The following is a 12,204-nucleotide window of genomic DNA, read 5'->3' as shown; positions in this document are numbered from 1 at the left end:
GGGGTTAGAAATGATTAGAAGATAATCTCAGAGTGCTGATTTGTGTTGTGGGTTCGAGGGTTCGAGCCGCGAGCCCAACGTTGTGTCCCAGGGAAAGGCACTCTACTCGAATGTTCCTCACTTCACCCAGTTTGTTTTGTTTTGTTTGTTTTTGTAAAGTGTTTTACGGCGCTCGCAACAGCATAAGGTCATATGAGCACGCGGGACACACCTAATAGTTTCACTTGGTAGGAAATTTTGAATTTTGCCAGGGTGGCGGCCGAAGCCTACTCTTATCGATTTTAGATCACCAAGGGATCTTTAACCTGCGCAACTTGCACACAAGCCCTCCGAGATTTTTCGCCTTTGTCCGAGAGGTTAGGTGTAGATCTTTCCTACCAGAAGATCACGGGTGTGGCAGAAAGACAGCAGTAAGGAGGAGCCAAGGAGTAGCAGTAGAAAGGCTGCAAAAAGAATCAGGAGCCCAGAGGAGGGGGGCAAAGGAGGTGAGGGGGTGGGGGCAGAAAGTGGAAACGAAAGCAGACAACAGAACATTGGTAGAGAGTAGAAGAAAATTTTTCGGTCGCTACCCGGATTCAAACCCGGGACCTTTGAATGAGAGGCCAACACCTTAACCTCTAGGCCACGAGAGCCCCCACTTCACCCAGGTGGGAATGGGTACCCCTGCCATAGACGGTGAAAGATCTTGTCAGTTTGTTAGTGTTTTAGCGCCTTTATATAGCTGCTTGCACTGTATGCTTCCCAGGAAATTGAGGTTGTTTCAGAATGCTCTCAGGTCTGCTGGGGTAATAGTATAGATTGTGAAGCGCAAAGAGCTTGCTGTTGAGCGGGGATCTGCGCTATACAAATGCTGTCTATTATTATTATTATCACCAACATGAAGTTTTCTGACCAATGTTGCAGCCCCGACTGGCCAAGTGACCGTGCTGAATGTGACCCGAGTGACCGACACAGAGGTGGAGCTGGCGTGGGACCCTCCTCCCTGTGGCCAGAGAAAAGGACCTTTTGTGTAATTTACCTTTCCCTTTGTCCTTTGTGTGACTATGCATATGATGAGACAGTGAATCATCACCTGTCTCACTGCTCAGCCCTAAATGACATCAGAGCTACACTTCTCCCTCTGAGACCTAACATTGACAACACACTCTACGGAACATTACAGCAACTGCAGCAAACCTGCACTTATCGCTACATGGCATTGGACAGAAGGGCGAGAGCCCAGCTGTTGCTGGATCGATAATAACAACAACATCAACAACAACAACCTTTTTCTTTCTTTTGTTAATGGATGCGTGTTTACAGCCCCATCGACACAATTTAGATCATTTAGGAGACAGGCTTCCAACCCTGCCAACCTGGGCTGACAGTGATAAAACATCCCAGCTGAAAGACTGAGATACTTGATAAAAAAATTTCCCACTCAGGAATCGAACTCAAGTCTCCTGTATGCTACATGCAGTGTCTAATCGCTACACCACAGGCACCAGTGTAATTTACCTCATGAATCAACTGTTGAAGTAGGAGCTAGAGCGGAGAGTGTCTCCTCACACTCAGACAAAAGACTTCTACAAAAGTAGGCCTTTCCCTTTCATGTAATTTACCTTATGAAGAAACTATTACTGCACAGAATTGAACATTTTTTTAGAAAATGGAAATACAGAACATAAAAGCTCTCTATTATTATTATTATTATTATTATTATTATTATTATTATTATTATTATTATTATTATTATTATTAGCATTATTGTTATTATTACTATTATTATTAGCATTATTATTATAATATTAGCCTTATCGTTATTATAATTATTATTATTATTGTTATCATCGTTATTATTATTACTATTATTATTATTATTATTATATTAGTATGTGTGTCTGATGTGGAAGTTTATTTTCTTATTGTACTAAATGTCCCTCTTCTTTCACCTGTATAGAATGTGTATCACCCGCCAATGTTTATTTTCTCATTCTACCCTCTTTCCCTTGTATAGTTTGTGTGTTGAATGTCAATGTTTATTTTCTCATTCTACCCTCTTTCTCTTGTATAGTTTGCATAAATAATGAGTGTCAATGTTTATTTCCTCATTCTACCCTCTTTCACTTGTATAGTTTGTGTGTTGAATGTCAATGTTTATTTTCTTATTCTATTAAATGTCCCTCCTTTTTCCCTTGTATAATACATGAATCGAATGCCAGTGGGTTTTTTCTTATTCTAGTAAATGTTCCTTTTCTTTCACCTGTACAGTATGTGTACCAAGAGTCAAAGTTTGATTTCCTAATTTTACTATATGTGATGCAGCGTGGTGGAATCAGGCACTCGTCAATTTTTGGGCATGTGGAGTTATTGATGTCATCTTAAAGCCGGTTCATTTGTATATCTTACGGTGAAAAAAGTACCCACCTATCTTTATTAGAAGTCGAAATATTTGTGATTGAAGTAGGTAGGGTAACCTGATTTTAGAGGAAAAATAAGGGAGAAAATGACCTCCAAAGCTTGGAATCTTTCAATGCGTGAGAGCCCTTGAAAACTGAAAATTTACATTTTTGTACCTTTAATCAATGTTTTTCGGGATAATCCACACAGAAATGAGCTTTTAAATTGACATAAAAGCTGTTGAGCTAAAAAACAAAAATTTTATAAAAATTGCCAAACGGGCAGAAAAATGCCAGTATCTTTGATTTCATAATTTTGACGAGAGCCTGATTCCACCACGCTGCCTCACATTTTACTACATTATGTCTCTTCTCTTTCACATGTATACTGCGGTAAGCTGACAAAACGCCTTTTTTTTCAATTTGGCGCCAAAATTTATTTGCTAAATCAAAAGTCTGATCAGTTACCCTACTTGTGTGAAAAAATCAAAGTGAAACTGTGACTGATTTTTAATAAATTAGAATTCAAATTTCAGAATCACTTTATTTTGAAATGGTTACACTGACAAAAAAACTCTTTTTCTCGAAACCGCTGTGAAGAAGAAAAAGACGTTTTGTCAACTTACGGCAGTAGAGTCCTTATATCAGACCTCAATGCTTATATGTGAGGCAGCGTGGTGAAATCAGGCTCTCGTCAAAATAATCAAAGTAAAGAAACTTGCATTTTTCCACAGGTTTGTGAATTTTTATCAAATTTTTGTTTTTTGGCTCAACACCTTTCATGCCCATTAAAGAACTCATTTCTGTGTGGATTTTTCTGAAAAAACGTTGATTAAAGGCACAAAGGATGTAAATTTTCAGTTACCACAGACTCTTAAGCTAAGAAAATAACTAATCTTTGGCGGCCATTTTGTCAATTATTTTACCACTGAAAACAGGTGACCCCCACCTCCTTCTTTTGCAAATATCTCGACTTGTATTCAAGATAAATGGATATTTTTGTCATCCAAATAAAGACAAGTCAACAAGCTTTAAGATGATACCAATAACTCTACATGCCCAAAAATTGACGAGAGCCTGATTCCACCACGCTGCCTCACATATTTACTTATTCTACTAAATGTCCCTCTGTGTTCTGATCCCTCTCAGGTCTTATGAGTTTACCTTAAGCAACTTGAACATAACAGGGCTGGGCCCCGTCATGTACTATGTGAATGAAGCACGTATCCAACGAGCAAACTTAGAGCCGTATTCCACGTACGCCGTGACCTTGAAGTTCGTGAACACGGAGTCTCCTGGACCTTTGAGTAAAGTCTTCACTTTCAGCACAATGCAAGGAGGTGAGTCATTGAGCACCAGACTTATAAGATAAGATAAGATAAGATACATCTTTATTGTCCAGATCCTGGCACATTGGTTTGGTGTTTCACCACGCACACGCACACACACACACACACACACACACACACACACACACACACACACACACACATGCGCATACACACACACACGCACACATGCACACACGCACCACACACGTAGGCTTACAATCACATGCATAATATAAATGAGCAGCAATATAAACAATAATAATTGTAAGCTAGATGCACCCTCAATGTTATTTTGATGCATGCTCTAAGGTCGTAAGTATACTTATACAAGAAGGTTAAGATGTAAGCAATATGATAGATGATGGTAAAAATGGCCTTCTATATCTTTCTTTGTTACAGATCAGAAGCCTGTCTGAATTTATGGAACTCCTTTAAAAAAAAAATCGACACAATTTAGATTCTTAAGGAGGCGGGCTTTGACCTTGCCTGTGCTTATCAAGGTCAACTCGGGCTGAGAGAAATACAAACGACATCCCAGCAGAAAGACCGAGATACTCCTTGATAAAAATTCTGCTTACCTGAGATTTCATTTAGCCCCCCCCCCCCCCCCCCCGTTATCCCCAACATGAGTATGATTAGACAGTCATTGGCCTTAGTATGATAATACACTTTCAGATTTAGTTTCCACTTCTGTGGAAATCACAGGCATTAGTGTGATGATACTTTTTCTTTCTCAGTTCCTAAGTCTGTGGCAGTTCCTTTTCTAAGTGTGATAATATATTTCTGTCACAATGTGTTGGGCGTGTGGAGTTATTGGTATCATCTGAAATCTTATTCATTTGCCTCGTTTTCTATGAAAAAAAAATACCCATCTGTCTTGAATAGAGGTCAAGATGTTTGCAATTGAAGGAGGTGGGGGTCGTCTGGTTTCAGAGGTGAAATTAACAAGAAAATAGCCTCCAAAGTCTGGTTGCGTCCTTAGCTTGAGAGTCCTTGGAAACTGAAAATGTACTTTTTTGTGCCTTTAATCAACAGTTTTCAGTTAAATCCAAATGGAAATGCGTTTTTAAATGGACATAAAAAGTGTTCAGATAAAAGGGCAAAACAAAAATCTATCCAAATTGCTGAACCGGCAGAAAAATGCTGGTTACTTTGTTGATGCCATTGTTTGGACGAGCACCTGATTTCACCACACTGCCTCATATTTTCTGTTTCAGTCCCTACATCTATAGACGTCCCTTTTCTGAGTTGTATAATACATATTCTGTTTCAGTTCCCACTTCTGTGGAGATCACTTTTTCTAAGTTGTACAATACATATTCTGTTTCAGTTCCCACTTCTGTTGAGATCCCTTTTCTAAGTTGTATTATACATCAGAGATCTCTTTTCTAAGTTGTATTATACATCAGAGATCTCTTTTCTAAGTTGTATTATACATCAGAGATCCCTTTTCTAAGTTGTATTATACATCAGAGATCTCTTTTCTAAGTTGTATTATACATCAGAGATCTCTTTTCTAAGTTGTATTATACATCAGAGATCTCTTTTCTAAGTTGTATTATACATCAGAGATCCCTTTTCTAAGTTGTACAGTACATATTATTCGGGGCTCTCGTGGCCTAGAGGTTAAGGTGTTGGCCTCTCAATCAAAAGGTTCCGGGTTCGAATCCGGGTAGCGACCAAGAAATTTTCTTCTCTAAAATTGTCTCCTTTCACCCTCTTTCCTGCTCTCTAGCATTGTTATGTTGCCTGCTTTCATTTCCACTTTCTGCCCCCACCCCTCACCTCCTTTTCCCCCTCCTTTGGGCTCCTGACTCTTTCTGCAGCCTTTCTACTGCTACTCCTTGGCTCCTCCTTACTGCTGTCTTTCTGCCACACCCCTGATCTTCTGGTAGGAAAGATCTACACCTAGCCTTCTCGGGCAAGGGCGAAAAATCTTGGAGGGCCCGTGTGCAAGTTGCGCACGTTAAAGATCCCTTGGTGGTCTAAAATCGATAAGAGTAGGCTTCGGCCGCCACCCGTGCAAAATTCGAAATTTCCTACCAACCTAAAATATTAGATGTGTCCCGCACGCTCATATAACCTTATGCAGTTGCGAGCGCTGTAAAACACTTTACAAAAACAAAAAACAAACAAAACGTATTATTCTGTTTCAGTTCCCACTTCTGTGGAGATCACAAGCCTCAGCATGACCTACTCCACCATCACCGCCGACTTCCTGCCGCCGTCTCAAGCTAACGGAATTGTGCTGACCTTCACTTTGGTTTACAGCGAGTTCAGCGACTTTCAGGTCTCGGAGGCGGTCACTCGCAGTGCTCAGTCTGCCGTTAATACCATCACAGCCCGCCGCCTGAAGCCGGAGACTTTGTATTATGTCAAGGTTTGGTTTTGATTTATGTGGCCTGATTGTGAAATGAGGCGCTTGTCAAATTAAGGGCTGGTGGGGCACCTGAGGTTTATTTTGGCTATTACAAGGCCTAGAGTGCCCATATTTGGTGTGGGACATCGTGTATTATTGGGGATTTTAAATCAATAGTTCAAAAAGTATATTGTGAATCGGTTGCTATGGAAACAGCGGCCATATTGTATTTTGTATACCTTTTTCAATCCCATTTTATTCCCTTATTTATTAACCGATTCACTTCTAAATTGACATGCCAACAGTATATTTGTAGTTCTTAAATTTGGCTTGTTGAATTTTTTAGTTTTTATTTTATGATACTTACAATTGGGATGTTGCAAAAAAAGTTAAAAAAATGGAAAATTCATGCTTTCTAAGCCCATAAATCAAAAACTACTCCATTAATTATAAAAATTCAACAAGCCAAAATTTAGAACTAGGTGTTGTTGGTATCCTGTGAAAGTTACATTAAAATTGAACAAGAAACAGAGCAGAAAAATGGGATAATAGGGGGAAAAAATAGAACTGTGAGAAAACAGCTGATACAGGTAAGAAAAGGCTAGACAACATGTGCTTTCGCAGAAAAACCTGACAAAAAAACACAGCGTTAGGATGTAGCAAGGCTTACATACGTTTCTGGATATTGTTCAGGAAGTGTCCAGGTACTATAATATGTAATAAACCCAATTTGCAAAATTTCACCTCAAACACGATTTCTAGGTGAAATCGAAGAATCCAACATTTTTCCACTCTTTGGGCAATTTTTATCTAATTTTATTTTAATCTTTTTTTTTTCTTTTTTTTTTTTCTTTTTTTTTTTTTTGGGGGGGGGGGTGCTTAACACCATAAAATTTCCATTTAAAAACATAATATTTCTGTGTGGATTTTACTGAAAAACATTGATCAAAGGCCCAAAACGTGCATACTTAATACTTACCATTTCCAGGACACAACAGTTTTCAAAGTCCCGACACTTGTTCCTCTCTTTACGTGAACAATCCTCTTGTATCCTCTGTTCTTTCTCTCTGCCTAGTTGTTTTTTCCCCCTGCTCTATAAAATGACCAAATTGTGTCGATAGTGCCGTAAAACATCTACTCAATCATGCTCTATAAAACGACTGTGCTTCTCTCACCTCAAACAAACTATCACATGTTCTGGTGTGGTTTGCTCCTTCTTTCCTATCAAACATCTATTGTCCTTATCTCCACTCTTTCTTTTTTATGTTTATTACTCTCTTGTAACACCTCTAATCTTCTGGCACTCATATGACCTTATGCAGTTGCGAGCGCCGAAAAACCTCTTCTAAAATTAAAAAAAACGAAAAACATCGGCTCCCTCCATTGTTTCTACCTGGCTTTTACCCAGCACTAAACGACCATTCTTCTGTTGATGTGTTTCTCTTCACATGAACAATTTGTGAGGCAGCGTGGTGGAATCAGGCTCTCGTCAAAATAATGAAATCGAAGAAAACAGCAGTTTTCTCCCTGCTTAGCAATTTTTATCAAATATTTGTTTTTTGGCTAAACACCTTTTGTGTCCATTTACAAACACATTCCTTTGAGGATTTCACCGAAAACGTTGATTAAAGGCACAAAAATATAAATTTACAGTTTCCATGGACTCTCCAGCTTTGAAATTTACCAAGCTTTGGCGGCCATTTTCTCGCTAATTTTACCTCTTAAATCAGGTGACCCCCACCTCCTTCAATCCTAAATATCTCTACTTCTATTGAAGATGGATGGGTAATTTTTTCATCGAAAGCAAGACAAATGAACAAGCTTTAAGATGATACTAATAACTCAATATGCCCAAAAATTGACGAGAGCCTGATTCCACCACGCTGCCTCACAATTCATCTGTTCCCTCTGTTGTTTCTATCTATCTTACTTTTTCCTGACAATCCATTCGTATCCTCTGTTGTTGCTATTTACCTAGCTTTTTCCCAGCACTAAACGACCATTCTTCTGTAGATGTGCTTCTCTTCACATGAGCAATTGAAGAGTGGTTTTCCAAAACTCAGTAAGTCAATTTTGACAAGTACCTGGTTTCACCACGATGCCACACCCATGCATTGTCTAAAACAGCCATATGCACTGCTCACAGCCGAAAGTTCCGTATCCCAGACGCTAGCATTTAAAAAATCTAAATCATTATATACTCATGTGCACATAATAATACGTAAATTGGTCATATGTGAGGCAGCGTGGTGGAATCAGGCGCTCGTCAAAATAATCAAAGTGAAGAAACTTGCATTTTTCTACAGGTTTGTGAATTTTTATCAAATTTTTGTATTTTGGCTCAACACTTTTCATGCCCATTAAAGAACTAATTTCTGTGTGGATTTTTCTGAAAAACGTTGATTAAAGACACAAAAGATGTAAATTTTCAGTTACCACGAACTTTTAAGCTAAGGAAATAACTAATCTTTGGCTGCCATTTTCTCACTAATTTTACCTCTGAAAACAGGTGACCCCCACCTCATTCATTCGCAAATATCTCGACTTGTATTTAAGATAAATGGATATTTTTTTCATCCAAATAAACACAAGTGAACAAGTTTTACAATGATACCAATAACTCTACATGCTCAAAAATTGACGAGAGCCGGATTCCACCACCATGCCTCACATTATTGGTCATATTTATATTACAAACATTTGAGGCTTCGTGGTGAAATCAGACACTTGTCAAACTTGACTTTCTGAGTTTTGGAAAAATCTGTTCCCTCTGTTGTTACTATCTATCTTACTTTTTCCTGACCATCCATCCGTACCCTCTATTGTTGTTATTTACCTAGCTTTTCCCCAGCTCTCAATGACAATTCTTCCATTGATATTCCTCTGTTATACTCTGTTATACGGAAATATGCAATGTTTGACCCATGATAAGAGATATGTGCACAACCTGTACTTATTCATTATGGAAACTTTACTTATCAAATGAGTGTTTTATGTGATGTGATGTTGGCCAATAGCCTCAAACACTGAATAAACTTACTCACTTACTCTGTTTTACTCGAACAAACCACCCGTTCCCTCGTGTTCTCAGATGACCGCCAGCACTGAGGCGGGTCCTGGCCCGTATGGAGCGGTCAAGCAGACCACAACCCTGACAGCCCCGCCCCCAGCCGAGGCCATCGCCCTGAACCTGGGGTCAAGGACGACCGAGTGTTTGACCATTGAGTGGACGCCGCCGGAGACGGGGGCAGAGAACATCACTCAGTACATTGTGAGTTGCGGATTTCCGCTACCGATATTTCCTCAGCTAAACTCCGTTTCCGTTACTGTTTTACTTGAAATTATCTTCCAAACCCTCAAATTGGTATGAAATAACCTAGCTTTGATAAATTAGTGGCATTCTAGGGTTAAACAGTATAATGATAATGGTTGTCTTGCAAAAATGGTCTTCTGTCGCGATCACAAGGAAAGTTCCTCCTTTTTTCAAATTTTGAGTTGAGTCCCATGGAGTTGACGGTCTAGTGTGGTGGTGTTGGTGGTTCGTGGGTGCTCGCTCTGCTGGGGTTTGCTACATCTTTTTAATGAAACACCAATTGTCCGTGGGTGGTTGGCGGGTGCTCTGGTGTGGTTTGCTTCTTCTTTCCTATCAAACATCTATCTTCCTTATCTCCCCTTCTTCATTTTTATGTTTGTTACTCTCTTGTAACACCTCTAATCTTCTGGCGCTCATATGACCTTATGCAGTTGCAAGCGCCGTAAAACCTCTACCAAAACTAAAAGTCAATCGTCCTCATCTGGTATTTGTTCGTTGCTCTCTAGTAACACCTCTAATTTTCGGCACTTACATGACCTATGTGCGTTTCAAGTTCAGCAAAACTAGCACTAAAACTAAACTCAGGGCGGTTGGTGGGAGTGGAGTTTGACTCACATTCATCAGATTGTGGGTTTGATTTCCAGATGGGAACAGAATAGGAAGCTGTATCTAAAGTTTTGTTCCAGTATGAGTTTTACAGCACTTGCAGCACAGATGGGAGGCAGCGTGGTGGAATCAGGCTCTCGTCAAGTGAAGAAACTTCCATTTTTCCGCCAGTTTGTGAATTTTTATCAGATTTTTGTTTTTTGGCTCAACACCTTTCATGTCCATTAAAGAACTCATTTTTGTGTGGATTTTTCTGAAACACGTTGATTAAAGGTACAAAAAAATGTAAATTTTCAGTTACCATGGACTCTTAAGCTAAGGAAATAACTAATCTTTGACGGCCATTTTCTTACTAATTTTACCTCTGAAAATAGGTGACCCCCACCTCCTTCTTTCGCAAATATCTCGACTTGTATTCAAGATTAATGGATTTTTTTTTCATTCAAATAAAGACAAATAAACAAGCTTTAAGATGATACCAATAACTCTACATGCCCAAAAATTGAAGAGCGCCTGATTCCACCACGCTGCCTCACAAATAGATCTAGGTTATATAAGTGCCATAGATAAGAGGTGTTAATTTTGAACTCATGTTTTGAGTTGCTCAGTGTCATGTAAATTTATATTTGGTTTTCAACACAGCAGCGCCCTTTTTAGAATGTTGCGAATGATTTGAATTAGTTTATTTTTTTTTGAAACCCAAAAATCTTGAATTCAAGTAAAGGGCACCCCTACCTCCCACTTCCGAAAAAAAGGCTGGTATAAAATCATAGTATTAAGAACTGTCAGTTTGGGTAAGGATGGGGTGGGGGGGGGGGGGGGGGGGGGAGGTTGTAAAACATTCCAATCAACCATTGTGCCCGTGTTATTTCACAGTTGGAGATGCGGCGAGCCACAGCAGAGGAGACCATCAAGCCGACCCCTCTGACCCTGGATTCTAGCGTGACCACATACCAGCAGTGTGACCTCCGACCCAGCAGCTTGTACCTCGTCACTATATCGGCCGACACTGCAGACGGAGTTATCTCCACTGCCACCGAAACCTTCCGGACAGGTACGAAAAAATGACAGCTCCTTAGTATTTTTTTTCTCCTTCCGAGTACCGGGCACAAGTCTTTTAGTTTTAGTTTTAGTTGAGGTTTTACGGCGCTCGCAACTGCATAAGGTCATATGAGCGCCAGAAGATTAGAGGTGTTACAAGAGAGCAACAAACACAAAAAAGAAGAAGGGGAGTTAAGGACGATATATGTTTGATAGGAAAGAAGAAGCAAACCACACCAGAGCACCCGCCAACCACCCACCCTCCGGCACAAGTTCTCATGTTGGGGTCCGTCTGACAAGGATATGAAAATTGAATTGAGGCGTGTTCAAAAACTACTCCTGTAACTTGGAGGCTGGGGGGGTTTTTCAACCTGTTCACGACGTTAGGTATTTTTTCTCAACTTTAACTGCATCCATTTTTTTGTTCTTTATTTTTAGGCTTGAGGAGATAATGATATCATCCTAAAGCTTGTTCAGTTGCTTTGGTTTAGAGGGGAAAAATACTCTTCCATCTTCAATAGAAGTCTAGATATTTGTGATTGAAGGAGGGAGGTAAAATTAACGAGAAAATGACCATCAAAGCTTGGTACCTTCCAAAGCTTGAGAGTCCTTGGAAATGGCAAATTTACATTTTTCACACTTTTAATCAACGTTTTTAGGTAAAATCCCGACATATGTGTGTTTTTGAATTGAGGTGTCCAACCAAAAAACAACAATTCAATGGAACTGTCGAACGTGGGGGAAATGCTGATTTCTTCTATTTGCTCATTTTGACGAGCGCCTGATTTCACCACGGTGCCTCACAAATGTGGTACGTTTTCTCCTGTGTACGTGGAGTCGGTGGCCTCGTGGTTAGGCTAACGGACTCGTAATTATAAGCGTAGGCCCGACGTTGTGTCCTTGAGAAAGGCGCTTTACACGAAATTTCCCCACTTCACCCAGGTGAGAATGGGTACCCGGCTATAGACAGTGAAAGATCTTGTCAGTTTGTTAGTGTTTGAGCGCTTAACCAGCTGCTTGCAGCTTGCACTGTGTGCTTCCCGGGAAGCTGAGGATGTTTTTGAGTGTTCTATGGTCTGCTGGGGTAATAATATAGTGTAAAGTGCATAGAGCCTGCTGTCTCGTAGGAACATTCGCTATACAAATGCTATTTATTATTATTATTATTATTATTAT

The 12,204-nt window shown here is 39.8% G+C and overlaps 1 protein-coding gene across 1 annotated transcript in view; it reads left to right on the top strand.

Moving 5' to 3' along the window:
* Positions 1-12,204, top strand: part of LOC101863110 (receptor-type tyrosine-protein phosphatase F) — a gene marked incomplete at its 5' end in the record, with an annotated part of 43,477 nt that overhangs the window by 18,330 nt on the left and 12,943 nt on the right. The window contains 5 exon segments of the mRNA XM_013083809.2: positions 904-1,009; positions 3,528-3,718; positions 5,866-6,089; positions 9,160-9,339; positions 10,864-11,041. Coding sequence (XP_012939263.1) covers positions 904-1,009; positions 3,528-3,718; positions 5,866-6,089; positions 9,160-9,339; positions 10,864-11,041 — 879 coding nt within the window.

This window comes from Aplysia californica, unplaced genomic scaffold, assembly GCF_000002075.1.
Source record: "Aplysia californica isolate F4 #8 unplaced genomic scaffold, AplCal3.0 scaffold00255, whole genome shotgun sequence".
Lineage (NCBI taxonomy): Eukaryota > Metazoa > Mollusca > Gastropoda > Aplysiida > Aplysiidae > Aplysia > Aplysia californica.
The sequence above is the reverse complement of the archived record's forward strand: the minus strand, read 5'-3'. Positions and strand labels throughout refer to the sequence as shown.